The following is a 17557-nucleotide window of genomic DNA, read 5'->3' on the forward strand; positions in this document are numbered from 1 at the left end:
CATTAGCCTTAGTCCGTCTATTGCAGACTATTTAGACAGTGCCAGACAGACACTGTGTCGCCTAGGTCACTTTTCAGGAAAACGCAGTTGTCTAAGCTCTGCGCCACCGTCTCGACCTCACTGGTTAGGCCCACAGGGACAACGAGTCGATACGTGTGGAGTCAGTTCAGCTGCAGGAGTCTTTCGCATTTCGAGCTATGCTACGAATGCTTGACGGAGATCCCATTTCGGGTTTCAAATGCAGTTTTTCTTCTCCAGGGCCCTGACGATTTTGGGCCAGGTTTATCCTTCGGTTGCCTTTTACGAACCCCACGGGAAGAAAGGGGCTGGTGCTATTCTACTCGGACGACAACACATGCTGTCCTTTCGATATGCTCCCTCAGAATTTATTATGTATATGTATATGTAAGTATACTTACAATTCTGATTCTTATAATTCTGAGAAACAAAAACAATAGAACAAAAACTCATTCATATCGTGTCCAGTTTAAGATAGTAACTTTTTACATACTCTTAAATGTCTGTAGTGACTCAGCCTATTTTATATACATATAACGGCAGACTATTCATAGCCTTATAGACTCAACAGTAAAGGGCTGACTGAAAAACCTACTTTTGTGCAACGGCAACTTCACTACATGACTTCGCGATGTCCTTGATACTGAAGCATCCCTCAGATATGCAAATATATCTTTTAAGTATAAAGACGGAGTCTTTGGATCAAATAGCACACAATACAATAAAGAAAGAATATGTAGGTTCCGGTGAGAACGTATAGAAAGCCAGTATGAGCTTTAAGCGAAATTCGGAAAATGCGAATTTGCGGAGACAAAACCGGATAGCAAGATTTTGTGGTCGCTCAAGCTTATCAAATTGGCCCTTGGTTAAATTTGGATAGCTTGTATCTAGATAATCTAGAACGGACAGGAGAAGAGAGTTTGTCAACATAGCTTTGGTAGGGATTGATAGAACAGATCTAAGGCGACGTAAAGAGCTTAGTGTAGTAAAAGTTTTCCGGCTAATTTCCTTAATTTGTACTCACCAAGATAAAAAAAGATTCTAATCTAACATGAATCTAACGTGATCCCAAGTGCATTGTTTCGGAAAAACTTTGACACCTAAGACAACTAACTTTATACCAAAAATCCATAAGTCCATAAAAAAAAATCTTTTACGTTTACAATAGAAGATGAAGCAGAAGAATCCGAAAATAGGTTGAGTAAGAAGAAAAATAGAATATTTTAATGGCTACGGTTTCAAGCTAGGCGTGCTTTTGTTTGTCCTTGTTTCTTTATTTTATTTTATGTGGGTTAATCCGTTACCTAGAGTTTTAGCTTCCCAACTTTTAAATATTTTAAATCAAAATCCCTAGGTGCAATGTTTTTTGTTATAGTTGAAACTCGTTATTTTGTATTTTCCTCAATCAAAATTTATTAATATGCGCCAAAAAATGTTGTATTCAAAGATATTCCCAAAATTAAGTATTGTGATTAGCATTTAAGGTCCAAATAGGTACTTTATTGTACCATTTTAAGAACACAAATTAATAATGTAATTGTAATTTTTCAAAAGCAATAAAATAGACTTTGTGATTTGGTCCATTCTGTTTTACTTAAAAATAATGTTTTATCTAGAAAAAGCGTAAAAATCTTATAGATTTTCCTTTTAGATTGAGGGACTGTTTCACCGATTTGAGATAAAATTTATCTTACTCGTAAGTTACCAATAGACTTAAAAGGCAGGAGGTCGAATATTCCATTAGGACTTGTTTGCCTAAATTACGGAACTACAACTCTTAGATTCACTTTTGTGAATAGAAATATTCCATAAATAATAATAACTAAAGTGGAATTCGATAGTGAAAAACAGAGCAACACAGAGGAGAATAGCCATGCACAGGCGCCCCTTTGTCAAGGTATAAGTCCAAATGGTCCTACGCGTACAGTAAAACTAGTTGCAGCCTCACTGATCACTAGACTAAATCTAGTTGTGCGGTTGAATCAACGTCCTTCACAAAATGCCGAATGTTCTGTTTTTTTTTGCTGCAAAAAGAGATCTGCCACGTCAAATGTACTAAAAGATGGCGTTTCCTTCATATGTTTTTTAATCACAATAATACTGTATACTTCTTTTAAGCCTTTTTTAAACTTAAAAATTACAAATGTTATCGGTTGTGTTGTTTTGGATTTGTTTACCAACACAGACCGCTCGCCCTCATACAATATGCGGATCGGTCAAGAGACTGATCCGAGTCTATTTCCGAGAAGTTGCTGTCGCCGAGTGATAGTGGTGTTACCGGTTTGTTTGTAGATAATTATCGATAAAAACAGAAAGGCAAAGGAGGAGACAGACATATTTGAGATTCTGATTTATTTATAATATGATATTGGGAGGTTAATTTTAATATACATAGTTTTTTAGTAAAATTGCATTAAATTAAATATAATACAATACTTACGACTATTAACACATTTTACTAGAATTACTTAGTCTGAACTTCAACCATAATTTCGCAGGTTTCCTAAAGATCCAAAGTTAAGGCATATATGGAAAAATGTTTGTAATAACAAACTAACCTGGACGTCCATAAGAAACAGTGTCATTTGCTCAAATCATTTTAATACCTCTGTGTCTCAAGTGTGGAAATGGCAAGAATAATAATGGAAAAATATACCGGTACAAGCATTTCTTTCTTAATGAAAAAAGAAAACCCACAAAAAATTATTCGTCATATTTATAGAAAACTAATCCATTTTAAAAACCACTAATAGACACAACTGTCACTGATTGTTAAAATATAGTTTCTTTTTGATATGATAATTATTGTAGTACATAATAAATAAAGTCTATCTTTATAATAACACGCTATCTTTGTATCACTTTAAAAACCAAATTTCCCTAACGGAGTACTTGAATTTATCGATAATGCGTATCGACAGTTTTTACAACCACGGCTGTAAGCAACTTGTCAGTGTAGTTGCGGCATGTCATTATACTGTAATGACACAGATTGTATCTATGAGTGAGAAATGTAAGTGTGTTTTTAATTTAGTATGTGTGAGTTTCGTAGTGACAGACGATTATTTTTGTGTGGGAATCAGATAAAGTCTGCGTGTTGATGATTTCCCCCTGCAAAAAATGACAGACAGTTTTGTATCGGTAAAACACGCTATGGCTACTCTCCTCCGTGTTGCTCTTTGGTGAAAAATAATAATATATAAAAAAAATTATCAATCCGAAGTTCGGTTTTAATCATGGAGCTTGGAGAGCTCTCCAGGCTCCATGGTTTTATCCGTTATCCACAGCCGGTTAAACAGTGCCTAGAGATTTTATCTAACTTTCACTCTTTATAATTATGGCATATTATATTTTTGAAATTTTTACTTATTGTTGAAACGTGAAATTAACCGTAATTGTAAATAATTTTAATAGCATCATAACAATTGCACGTATAAACAGTTTGCTGTTTTAACTTTGTTTATCTTTTTTTAACAATCTTAATAGACAGTAAAACTTCAAGGTAACAATCAATAGATTGTAATATATATTAAATTTTTTCTGTCTATAAATTTAATTTTTTTCACAGATATTTTATGTTTTACATATAATTACGTATAGAGATTATAATAATATTATGGTAATTATTGTTAAAAAATACATTTCAAGAAATCGTAAAAGTAAAAAGCTTATCTTCGAATCGTAAATGTCACTTTGGCGTAGCTTTACGGACACACTATGGAATGTGGTAATTCTTCAAAATGGTCGCTTTGTATGGTTTGCCAACTTGCATGTCTGTGTTTTAGAATCCTTTGTTTTCGTTATTTGTTGAATACAATTTAACATAAAGGTCAAAACCAACACTGTTCGTTACTGTTTCGTATATGCATGAACTTTTATATTGTATTTATAATTTGTGGTGTGTGAGAAAGATGTCATCGGTAATGTGAGAGCATTCTACTACATTTTTATTTTACGGGATTATGACGTCTAAGATTCTTATTTGGATTTGTAAAGAGTAAAGGAAATCAGGTAATTTGCAAACAAAACAATTTATTATAGTATCATTAACAGTCTTTTAAATATGTTAAACAAAGCTGGCTCTAATTTTGGCATTCCCTAGCACTGTCAGATTGGATCGTGTCGATTATACGAAGGTATTGCTACAGTATTCACTTCATTTAAAATTAATTTAAATTTACTTAAAGCAAGTCAGTTTTATGACTATTTTTAAACTATTTTTTTTTGTAAATAAAAAAGGTTAAAGCAACACAATGTCACAATGTTATGATTTATCACAATACTGCCACTGTCACAATTTCCAACTAATCAGAATAAATCTTACTAGTCTATCAAATCAATACTACAATAAGCTGCTTTTTCTTTTCAGTTGCATAAATTTAAAAATACAATGTTGATATATGTGGAACTTTGAAAAAGAAAAGTATAACAAACACCTCAAGAAAAATTTAAGACTGTTGTAATACCAGTGCAAATAAAGAATAACAAATGCGAACTGTGAGTGCATGTGGGAGCGGGATGCTCATGTGATGGGAGGGGTGGGGTGAGAGGTGAGGCGCTCGGGCGCGGGCGCCATGAACCCGCCGGCGCCCGGCAAGACGGCCACGCGCTCATCAGGGTACAACCAGAAAGCGCTAGCCGAAATACGTAATTCATTACTCCCATTTGCAAACATTGGGAGCTCGGAGCCGCCGGGCTCCTCAGCGGCCAGCACTGTCAGTTCAGGAGTCAGTTCTGGTTTTAGCTCATCATCTGGAAATGGGCTAGATAAGGATTTGAGTGTATTACCTCAGTCTCTCAACCAGCTTGTAGCTCTGGGTTACGATGAAGTAAGTAATTTTTATCATAGTTTTAAATTTACTTGAAAAGGAAAACAGAACTAATTTTAGTGCAGTGTTTGTGACCTCACTAAAAAAATTAAATAATCCAATCCAATCTCCAGTGGTTCCTAATACAATTAATTTCATATATTGTTGAATAAATTATTGAAATGTTATAAAGAATATAATTAAAAGCAATAATAAATAAGTAACATATCTTTGTGTATGTTTTTCTTGCACACTCACTTCACTTCAGTCTATTGCAGTCCACTGCTGGACATAGGCCTCCCCAAGTTTGCACCACACATCCCGGTCTTCCGCAATCCTCATCCAGCCTACACCGGCAATCTTACGCAGATCGTCGGTCCATCGGGCCGGAGGACGTCCCACACTGCGTTTGCCAAGACGCGGTCTCCACTCTAGGACCCGTCTACTCCAACGGCCATCGGTCCTGCGACACAGATAACCAGCCCACTGCCACTTCAACTTGCTAATTCTGTGGGCTATGTCGGTTACTTTCGTTCTCTCGCGGATAGTCTCATTTCTAATCCTGTCTTTGAGAGAGACCCCAAGCATAGCCCGTTCCATTGCACGTTGAGCGACTTTAAACTTGTGGACCAGTCCCTTCGTCAGTGTCCACGTCTTGGTTCCGTATGTTAACACAGGCAGGGCGCATTGCTCGAAAACTTTTGTCTTCAAGCATTGCGGAATCTTCGAAGTGAAGACTCAACGGAGTCTGCCAAACGCCGCCCAGCCCAACCGAATCCTCCTATCGGCCTCTTTCTCGAAGTTGTTGCGGCCTAGTTGGATAGTATGGCGTAGGTAAATATAATCCTGAACAACTTCGAGAAGGGTACCATCGACCGATACCGGTATCGGTATGACTTGGTTGTTAAACATAACTTTCGTCTTGTCCAAGTTCATACAGAGACCGATACGTCGGGAGGACTCGTTTAGGCCGGCCAGCATTTGGCCTAACTCATCCAGCGTCTCCGCAAAGATGACAATATCGTCGGCGAAACTAAGGTGAGAGATGAATTCACCGTTGACGTTGATGCCTCGTTCCCCCCAATCCAAGGTCTTAAAAACATCCTCTAGCGCAGTAGTAAACAGTTTCGGTGATATTACATCCCCCTGTCTTACCCCACGCCGGAGGGAAATAGGTCTTGTTCTTTGGTCATTGACATGAACGGTCATCGTCGCCGCGTTGTACATAGATTTTAGTACCTCAATATATCGCCAGTCGATATGACATCTCTGCAGAGAGTCCAGGACAGCCCAGGTCTCGACAGAGTCGAAGGCTTTCTCGTAGTCCACAAATGCCATACATAGCGGTTGATTATATTCTTCCGTCTTTTGGATAATCTGCCGAACAGTATGGATGTGGTCCACGGTGCTGTAGCCATTTCGAAACCCAGCCTGCTCTGGTGGTTGGAATTCGTCGAGTCTTCTGGCGAGACGATTCGTAACAACCCTCGAAAACAGCTTATAGACGTGGCTCAGAAGTGAGATCTGTAATTCTTTAACAGAGACTTATCGCCTCTCTTAAAGAACAGCACCACCACACTCCTGGACCACGCCTCCGGCGTGGTACCTCGGTGGATGACGACGTTAAATAGTCTTGCCAAGGCTTTCAGGACAGGTCGCCCTGCGGCTTTAAGGAGTTCAGTGGTAACTCCGTCATCCCCCGGGGCCTTCCCGTTTTTAAGCTGCCCGAGCGCTGCACCAATCTCATCCTCTTCGAAGTCCGGGATACACTCCGAATAATGGCGCAACAATGGTGCCCGTGGATCTTCGGTGTCCCAAGTCGCAGGCTTGCGTGCGCTCGACGAGTACAGCTGTCCATAAAAATTCTCAACCTCTTCTCGGACCTGAGGGCGAGAGCAGACGGTTCTGCTGCTGTTTTAAGCTTCGCGAGAAGGCTTCTCCCCAATGGTCTTTGGAAAACTTTGGACCCCCTATTCTGCTCAATCAGAGTAGTAACCTCTCTCGTATTTGAGCAGCGGAGGTCTCGGCGAATAAGTTTCCGTATCCTCTTGGAAAGAGCCCTCTGTTCTGGCGTAGCAGCCGGCAACTCGCGCCTCTGCCGCATCAGATCCAAGGCTTCGGGAGAAAGTTTGGACTGCTTCTTTCTTTGGCTTTGTTGGTGGAAAGTGCCTGCGACCCAGTGTACACACCGTCTTCACCACGTTGTCGGTTATCTCGTCCACGTCGCTAGTAGTTTTCAGCGAATCGAATCGGTTTTGGAGTTCCAATTGGAACTGCTCAGGGCCACATAGTATTTGGGGCAGCGTAGGTCGGAGAGTAGATTTCATCAAGCGGGTCCGCTCCTTTCGGAGACATATATTCAGAGTGCCCCGTACTAGCCGGTGGTTGCTGCCGGTGTTAAACCTGTTAACCACTGATCTCTGAATATATGCCTTTTATCCGCTATGATGAAATCTATCTCGTTCCTCGTCACAGTATCGGGGCTTTGCCATGTCCACCTCCTTTGGGGCTTCTTCTCAAAAAATGAGTTCATCAAGAAGAGCCCCTCCGATTCGAGAAAGTTGACAAGCATCTGCCCCCTACAATTCCTGTGCCCCAATCCGTCCGTGCCCCGTCCCGTTTTTCTTGCACAACAATGATTAAATGAAACTATTTGGTTGGTTAGTTTTGTTTGTATAATAATTTAGTATATAGTAATGATAATTTATTGTTAATATTGCACTAGAAGCAATAAAAATAAATACCATAAATATGATAGGTGATATAATATTTTTAAAAGTATCAATTAATACATCTATTTTAATCAGGTTTCAGAAAAATCTTAAATCATCATTGTACACAGTAATTATATTATTTAATTAATTGTAATTAACTATTTGCATTATCATTGGCATTTTTAAATCCAGACACCTGTCATCTATATAATCTTGTTGTCAAAATAATTTTCTTTTGAAACTTTTTAATGTAAACTTAATTTATTTATTGACAATAGCAAAATAAATAATTCATACAAATTGAAATATAATAAACTAATTGTAACTAGATTTTAAAAATCAAAATGTAAAATAGAATAATGAAAATGTCTGTTTGTAAACTTACATTATATAATTTGTTTGTTAACTTTTGTTAACAGGTATCTGTAATTATTTCTTATAGTTTTCTAACATAAAACAGCTTTTAGCTTTCTAACATAAAACAGCTTTTAGCTTAATTATGAAAATCTCCCTTTCCAAATTTATCAATAAAAATACCTTGCATATGTATCTTTATTATTATTTGTTGTTGAAATTACACCATACCACTAATATTTGTGTAAAAATCACGAAAAAAATAAAATAAAAAATAATTTTACATAATGTATGGTTAAACAATATGCAAAAATGAGACTTCTGAGCCTAACAAGAGAATATTTTTTTTCTTCCTTGCATGCTCTTTTCATTATTGAATAATAAATACATTTGTAGGCCAAATAGTGAAATTAGTTCCGATCTTATTTAAAATTACGCAACAAAGAGTTGATTTTAAAGGAAGTTTTGTAATGTTAGAATAAATGAATAAATAATCAAATTACAATTAAATTAATTACAATGAAAAAAAAGCAATGAAAATAAAATGACTGATAATGATTGAATGATTGATGATAAAATTCAATGATTTTTTAATCAAGCAAAAAAATGGTAAAATATTAAATTTAGGGACGTGTTTATGATTAAATCTTAAGATAAATGTATTTAATCACTTTTGATTTTTAAAAATATGAATAAATTCACAAATATATTTTTAACTTTTATTATGCACTAGTTGTTCCTCGTGATTTCACACACATAATTTCCGATCCGTAAGAATGATGGGGTAAAAAGTAGCCTATGTGCTATCCTGAATCTCCATCTATCTGCTTATCGAGCTCATTAATATCAGTAGTTTTTGTGTGACAGGGTAACAAACATCTTTCCATCATCCATTCATCATGATATCAGCCTTTTAATGGTATAATGCTCTGTGATACAACATTACTGAAATAAATAGATTCTTTTTCATATTTTAGAATAATAACAACATAATTGCATTTCATTAGTAGGAAAAATTTAATTTATTTTCTCATTCTTTGTTGATGTTTCGTGCTGGTGTCAAATAAAAACGTCTAAAAAAAATCTTTAATTTCAGGACCCAGCAGCTAAGGCACTTAAATATGCAGGTGGCCGATTTGATGCGGCACTTGATTATCTCTCGAAGAAGCAAGAACCTCTCAATGGGGTTCTCAAATCAAATAATTTAAGTGCTCTCAGTACAAAGCTTATAAGAAAACCTAGTTTAGAAAGAGAAATCAACCTTCATAGAGGTAGTCCCGCGCTCGACTCTGGGGCGGGAAGTTCCCGGTCAGATAGCCCTCGGCAGTCTGACGCGCCTCCACTACCTCACGAGAAATTGAGCCGGCAGTACTCGCCATCGGGTTTCTCGGAGCCTCCGCCCCCGCCGCCGCCGCGATGTCCTTCTACGCCTCCGGTTCCGCCTTCGGTCCAGCAATACATGAAGCGGATTTCCCCCGCGCCGCCCTTGCCCCCGGCTCGAGGGACGAGCCCCGTCGCCGCCGGAGCCCCGGCGCCTCCCGCGCGGCAACCCATGATCGTTCAGAACGGGCCCCAGGTCCAGCAGCAACTAACACAGCAGATCCAGGCCCTGAGTATTTACCAAACGGGCTCAACGGGTGCAGAGCTCCCGCCGCCCTATCCAGTTTCCGGCGTCCCACCGCCGCCGCCGTACTCGATGTCGATGCAAAATCGACAGAGTCCGACGCAATCTACGGACTACAGGAAAAGTCCGTCATCGGGCATATACTCGGGAGGAACCTCGGCCGGATCTCCAAGTCCGATTACGGTGACGCAATCGACCGGCTCGTCGTCGGGAATGACTCGGCCGACACCTATGCAGGCTTGGACGGCGCGGCAAGCTGTTCAGCCTCCGATAATCATGCAGTCGGTGAAGAGTACCCAAGTCCAAAAGCCAGTTCTTCAGACTGCGATTGCGCCGGTGGCGCCGCCACCGGTGGCCAGCTCAGTGGTGCAGCCGCCGCCGCCCTCATACGCCAGCTCCATACAACAGAAGCAATCGCAGACGCCGCCCAGCTACCCGCTGGCGCCCAAGCCGTCGTCGCCGGGCTCGACGCCGCCCGCCCTGCCCGCCCTGCCTGCGACTCCGCCCGCCGTCCCCACCACCGAGCCGCCGAGCTATGCGATCACAATGCAGGCCCTCGCCGTCCAGAGAGGCATGCACCCGATTCCTCCGCCGCCCTACGGAAATCCGAGCGACAACACGACGACAGTTAACTCGCACCATTCACCTTTACATAAAAAGTTTTCGAATAACTGTGATATTAAGGGAGAGTCGTCGCAGATGGAGGTCAAGTGTCCCAATCAGAACTGCAATCTTTTAAAAGATAGCGTGCCGTCCGGTTCCGATAAAAATTCGAACGGTTCGACCGAGAGGCGACCGAAAGCGGGACCTGAGAAGATCAGGCATCAGTCGCCGATACCCGAACGAAAGAATATCAGTAAAGAGAAGGAAGACGAAAGGAGAGACTGCAAAGTTAGAAATTATTCTCCGCAGGCATTTAAATTTTTCATGGAACAGCACATAGAAAATATCCTTAAATCTTATAAACAGCGTACGTATCGTCGCATGCAACTGGAGAAAGAAATGACGAAAATAGGTCTCAGTGCAGAGGCTCAAGATCAAATGCGAAAAATGCTATCGCAGAAGGAATCTAATTATATCAGGTTAAAGAGAGCAAAGATGGACAAGTCTATGTTCACAAAAATAAAACCGATAGGCGTCGGTGCTTTCGGTGAAGTTACACTGGTTAGAAAAATCGATACTAGTCATCTATATGCCATGAAAACGCTACGAAAAGCAGATGTTCTAAAGCGAAACCAAGTCGCACATGTCAAAGCTGAGAGAGATATTTTAGCTGAGGCCGACAACGAGTGGGTCGTTAAACTTTACTACAGTTTCCAAGATAAAGATAACCTTTATTTTGTGATGGACTACATACCGGGCGGGGATTTAATGTCGCTTTTGATAAAGTTGGGTATATTCGAGGAAAATTTAGCAAGATTTTATATAGCAGAATTAACGTGTGCAGTAGAAAGTGTACATAAAATGGGATTTATTCATAGAGATATAAAGCCCGATAATATCCTTATAGATCGCGATGGACACATTAAGTTAACTGACTTTGGGTTATGTACGGGCTTTAGGTGGACGCATAATTCGAAGTATTATCAGAGAAATGGTAAGCAGTTTATAACTTATTTCAACCCTTTATGTGTTTGCCTTTGTCGATGACATTGTAAGCACACACTTCCATGTGAGTCATAATTTTGTATAAAAAAAACCTGTCTAACTTAGATCGATTCAATTTCAGATCATGGGCGCCAAGACTCCATGGATCCAGTAGACGGAGAGTGGGGTGCGATGGGTGAATGTCGCTGTCACCAATTAAAACCTCTAGAAAGGCGGCGTAAGCGGGAACATCAAAGATGCCTCGCGCATTCTCTTGTGGGTACTCCAAATTATATAGCCCCTGAAGTGTTACAAAGGACGGGATACACTCAGCTTTGTGATTGGTGGTCAGTCGGGGTTATATTGTATGAAATGTTGGTCGGATCTCCACCTTTTCTAGCCTCAACTCCTGCTGAGACTCAGCTTAAGGTTCGTTGCGTTGCCCTTTCTATTGCACTTTTTATATTGTGTTAGTTTTTATCTCTAATAAATTTTTTAATTTCATATTTTTTAGTAGTTTATAACGATTTTTAAAATTTTATTTTATTGTTATTTACAGGTGATAAACTGGGAGAGCACACTTCACATCCCCGATGCGGCAAATTTATCTCGAGAAAGTAAGGATCTGATCCTTCAATTGTGTTCTGGACAGGAGACTAGACTCGGGAAAGATGCGAATGAAGTCAAGAATCACCCTTTTCTGAAGAGCATCGACTTTGAAAAGGGTCTTAGAAGACAAATAGCACCCCACATCCCGAGGATAGACTACCCAACTGACACGTCTAATTTTGATCCAATTGATCCTGACAAACTGCGAAATTCTGGTAGCTCAGACTCAAACAAGTCGGACAGCGAGTTACTTGACAATGGCAAGACGTTTCATGGTTTCTTCGAATTTACCTTCCGAAGATTCTTTGATGACGGTTATACGAACAAAATTAACCTCGACGACAACGACAACCAGGGCCCGGTGTATGTCTAGTGATAGTGAAAAAGACACTTTAGATGTTACAGTGTGTGCCTTGACTCTCTATTAAAATGATAGATTCCCTTGTAAACATAACGAATGTAACGTATTTAAAATTACTTTTAGAGCCGTATTGTTAATAATCCCGGTGATAATGTTGTAATATTGTATCGTTATGTATTTGTAAGATTAAACCTATTGTAATATATGTAACGAATGGATCGCAGTAGTTTGTAGCCACTGTAACCATTGGTGCTGTCCGCCCGCGCGTCGGGATGTTAGCGTCGTTCCATTCACTGTATACTATTTTTGTAACTAGAGAAATTATTTATGAGATAAGAACAAGCTTACATGGATTAGTGAATGATACGTCACTATATTTTCTTATGTATTTATCAAGATAGGTTGCTTATAAATGTGTGTTTGTTATATAAATTTAAACCGTAACATATGGGAGTCATTTACGTAACGGAAAAGTTCGACAGATCGGCATGCCTAAGGTTGAATGGAAGTGCTTTCAGTCCAGTGGATTGGATCTTGTAGCGTGTGCCTTATTCATTGTAAATCTCTTTACACTGATTTTTAAGGGAGATTGAATTTCAGAAGATTTTACTTAAACTTAGGTCCGATTTTATAACTCGATACGATGTAGAGTGCAATAAATATTTATTAACAAAAAAAAAAGCGAAATCGCATGTTTATTGATACGTTTATTTAATGTTGAAGGAGGTTTTAGTTGCGTTCCCAGAACGTAAACTTCGTTACGTCATTCAAGTACATATTCAATGAGATTTTAAGATATTTTTTTATTTTTTGTGCAAAAATGTATTATTGTTTTCACTAACAACATCCAATTTTAATATTAAGTCGCGAATAACGTTAAATTATAAAAATCCGAGAACAAATATCGTGTGACTAGCAGCTATAAAGAGTTAGCTTGTTTGTGATCATGAGGACAACTTTTTTGTACAGTATGTTATAAACCAGTCACTTCACCTTAAATTATGTGTTATTGAATGTAAATTGTTTTATTCTAAAATGAAACATGCTTTTAAGTAAATGAAAATAAAATATGGGAGTTTTGTTGATTTTTTTGTTTAAAGAAGTCCTTAATATGTATTTTACAAGGTTAGTAAAATCCAATTTTCTCTTCCCTATTTCATATGATGTGATGTATAAGTATGTTGATATACTCGCCGTTGATGTGGATGCCAAGTCCATTCCATTTCGGAAGCTTAAAAACTTAAGTAAGGTACATCTTGTGACTCACTGTCGCATAGGTCTTGCAGTTTGATCCTGTATAACTAAGCAGACAGATGAGACAGACTGATACTTAGATATACGTATAGGCTATAGTTATATATGACTTCTCTTGATTCTTCTGATGATTCAGTTTGTTCGGGTGGCGAGAAGGCGTTATATTTACGTGCGATGTCTTCCAGAATAACATATTATGAAACTAACCTCTAGACAAAACTCAGCAAAAAAAAAGGTCTTTATAATTCCTAATTAGGGTGATACACATTTTTCTACAATTCTGGTGTTTTCAGTTGCTGAAACACGGTATAAGAACAATATTCGTTCTTTGACTACGAGAAAGCTTTAAATATTTGAAGTTTGGGTCGCTCAAGAAAAAACCATCCGTGTTTTGTCTTCGGCAGCCTGGCTGCGCACAGGTTATATCCGACTGAAGCAAGGACGGGTGGCTAGATAACATTCAAATTCTTAATTCAACAGCTATCGACTTGTTTGACAGTTTTGAAAATTGATTTGCATTACTTTTAAGTAGGTACCTAAATCATCATCACTTAAGCCTATCGCAGTCCACTGCTGGACATAGTCTTCTACAAGTTTGCGCCAAAAATGTTGTGAACTCATGTGTGTTGCCCATAGTCACCACGCTGGGCAGGCGGGTTGGTGACCGCAGGGCTGGCTTGGTCGCACCGAAGAGGCTGCTACCCGTCTTCGGCCTGTGTATTTCAAAGCCAGCAGTTTGTTGGTTATCCCTTAGTCGCCTCTCACGACACCTACGGGAAGAGAGGGGTGACTATATTCTTTATTGCCGCAACCACAAAGTATCTACCTAAATAACTATTTAAAATTAGTTTAAAAAACGTAATAACTGATAACGTTTTCAAAAACGGGTTATGATATCATTACATTACCATTTTATTTACATGTTTAAAAAGTAATATTGTTTTATTTATGCGTTCAATTGTAATTACCAGAATAATTGTTTTCGGGTTTTTAACTTTTAGTATGATCTGCGTAATGCTGCAGCAGTGGCATAGCCCGGGGGGGGCGGGTGCAAGGGCTGGCGTCATGCCCGGGCGCTACAAAAAATTACTGGACATGGTTTACGAATGGGGGGGGGGGGGCTAAAAGGTATTGTGCCCCGAATGCGAGTTAAAATCGCTACGTCACTATGCTACAGTTGCAGAATACATTGGTCGAAAGCGTAGGCAAAATTAATCGTTGTACCTTAATAACTACTAAAAACTTTGATACACCGTTAAGTAAATAATTCAATTTTTTTTCGAAAATGCCTTACGTCTTATTGGAAAAGAGGCTACTCTTCAAACTGCTGGATTTATTTTTATGAAACATAGCATCATCGCAAGGAAACTCACTTTTAGGTAAGTATGTGAAAAAACTGCTTCGACAAATCGAAATAGCACAGACGTTAGCGTTCCTCTTTTTGCGACAGCAGGGGTTAAAAATCGTATTTATTATATACAAAAGTATATCTAACAGTGTATTTTAACTACTTATAAAGTCTACAATGTTTTTGACTAGACTTTCGCAGTTCATTGCTGGACATAGGCTTTCCCAAGTTCGCGCCAGACATCCTGGTTTTTCGCAATCCTCATCCAGCCTACATCGGCAATCTTACGTAGATCGTCGGTCACGCGGGCCAGAGGACGTCGGAACTGCTTTTGCTTATACGCGGTCTCCACTCCAGGACACGCCTGCTCTAGCTGCCATCGGTCCTGCCACCTGCGACACAGGTGACCATGCAGCCAACTGCCACTTCAACTTACTATCCTGTGGGCTATATCGGTTACTTTCGTTCTCTCGTGGATAGTCTCATTTCTAAAAGATATTCTTTGGAAGAGACCCCAAGCATAGCCCGTTTCATTACGCGTTGAGCGACTATAAGCTTGCGGACTAGTCCCTTCGTCAGTGTCCACCACCACGTCTCGGCAGTCGGCACCAAAGAGTATATAAAGGGTCGGCACCGTATTTTAAAACAGGCAGGACGCCTTATAATAACGCAATATTTTTATGATAGGCATACTAATAATGTGCCAATATAATTTACACAACGTCTTGCATAGACAAATTGCTTATGGTTAGTGTTGCCCAAATTCAGTCTTGGTCTTGCAGTCTTGGTCTTGTTCTTGCGTTTTTGCAAGACCAAGACCAAGAACAAGACCGCGTATTTTTAGCAAGACCAAGACTGACCGTGCAAGACTTGAGCAAGAACAAGACATAGCCTGCAAGACTCTTGCGTCTTGCATCTAGGACTTAGCGCTATTTCACTGAGTAGTTAGGTGTAACAGTTCGGTGTATAGGTAGGTACGCTTAGGAATTCTATGAGACGCAAAAAACTGTATCAAAGAATATGAAAAACTGGACCTATGCGCATTACGACTAATACCGTAAACATAGCGAATAAAAAAATATCTATTAAAATCAAACTGAGTGCATGCATAGTTATGTTTTAACCATCGGCACTTTGATAATGCGGCATCAAAGGTTTTGTACTTACTTCTCAAAGAAATTTGCCGCTTTTCGGAAGTACATGGTTATGATACACGCGCCGGCGGCTTCTTTTGAAATCTAAAACAATCGTTGCCGCCACGCCGAAATCATAACATTTGACACTATTTGATTGCCGCCATAGGGCGTAGGTATACTCATGCAAAATAATTTCGAATTTTAAGAGTACCTACAGGTGTTCCAAAGAATAAATAAGTTTCAGAGTGCTTAGAATGAAAATGAATACATTATACTGATCACGCAAGTAGTATTATGATTAGGATAAAATGGTAAGGATAGGTAGTAGATGTCATATTAATTCATTCTAGTAAGTATATATTATAATATTGATTACTTATATGGTTTTAAACTAATTACTTAGGTACTATTATTGTACATTTAGTCATTATATTTCTTAAGTTTTTACAAGAAAAAATAGCAAAAAGTGTTCAAATATCACCCGTCTAATAAATATTGTAGCCACTTTTAAATATACTTGAAACGTGAAAAAAAATTCTACAAAACTAATAAAATAATATAAAAAGCGTAGGTACTTACCTACTAATAAAATAAAAAGCCTGCGATAAGAGTTTTGTATTACTTACCAGCCCGAATATCTCTGAGAGAGATGATGAGAGTAAGTATTTACTAGCTGTGCCCGCGACTTCGTCCACGAGGAATAGTAACTTTGGAGGTATAGTGACGTTCAGGACTTATTTATTTATTTTAAAACTTCTGTCATCAAACATACAAACGAACTCTTCAGCTTTATAATATTAGTATAGATGTACGCCAAAACATTCACTTATATGTAAAGAATAGTGATTGGCACTAATTCTTTACATATATTTTATTCACGCGTCGCGTCTGTACAAGTAGGTAATATTTAGTGTGTGTTTGTACGCCGCACGCGGCATTGTTTGATTTGCGGCGGCATCCTTTTCATAGAGCCGGCACGTGGCGAGGCGGCGAGACAAAATGCTTAAACAGAGACAAAATGCTTAAACATTACAAGAAGAGCAACTGGATTTATTGTACTTCTTTAATTTTAGACCCAAGGCATAAGGCTCAGACTTTTGACCTGACAATGTGGGGGAAGCAACTTAAAACAGAAAGTCTGCGCAAGTTCAATGAACTTTATGAAGAATATAAAAGTCTACACTCACTGAACAAATCTCTGGAATTACCAGAAAAAGAAAATAAAGTATGTGATGAAGATGAAGACGTAATAGACTTTGATAAACTCTATGAATGTCCCTCGACGTCATCTGGATCTTGTCTTCAAGGCTTAGTGATAGACGAGTTGGAGGAGTACCTGAGAAAACCAAGAACTGCCAGCTCGGAAGACATTTTAGATTGGTGGAGGACGCATGAGACAGAGTATCCGATTTTATCGAAAATGGCCCGTGATTTTCTCTCAATACCTGCAACTTCAGTACCTGCTGAGAGGTTATTTTCTAAAGCATCATTAGTAATTAGAAAACATAGAAATAGGTTAAGTGATGAGTCAGCCAGATGGTTACTTTGTATTAATTCTTGGTCAAAAAAATTGATATAAAGTATCATAACCTAATGATAAAGCTGTTGATTTGTGTTGTATTTTATTTTTTATTCAAATAAATGATAAATCGTAAAACTCTTTTATTAAATTTCTTATAAGTTGAGGGTTCAATCTCTTTCTAGACAGATAAGTATTGTTCTTTAAAATACAGTCAAGTTATTG

General features: G+C 38.8%; 1 protein-coding gene across 1 annotated transcript; it reads left to right on the plus strand.

Annotated features, from left to right (window-relative positions):
* Nucleotides 1–4567: 4567 nt before the first annotated feature.
* LOC123657559 (serine/threonine-protein kinase Warts) lies at nucleotides 4568–13160 on the plus strand. Its single transcript, XM_045593083.1, has 4 exons — nucleotides 4568–4847; nucleotides 8991–11115; nucleotides 11248–11534; nucleotides 11665–13160. Exons 1-4 carry the CDS (start codon nucleotides 4593–4595, stop codon nucleotides 12085–12087), a joined length of 3090 nt encoding a protein of 1029 aa, XP_045449039.1. The 5' UTR covers nucleotides 4568–4592; the 3' UTR covers nucleotides 12088–13160.
* Nucleotides 13161–17557: the final 4397 nt, after the last annotated feature.

This window comes from Melitaea cinxia, chromosome 11, assembly GCF_905220565.1.
Source record: "Melitaea cinxia chromosome 11, ilMelCinx1.1, whole genome shotgun sequence".
Taxonomy (NCBI): Eukaryota; Metazoa; Arthropoda; class Insecta; order Lepidoptera; family Nymphalidae; genus Melitaea; species Melitaea cinxia.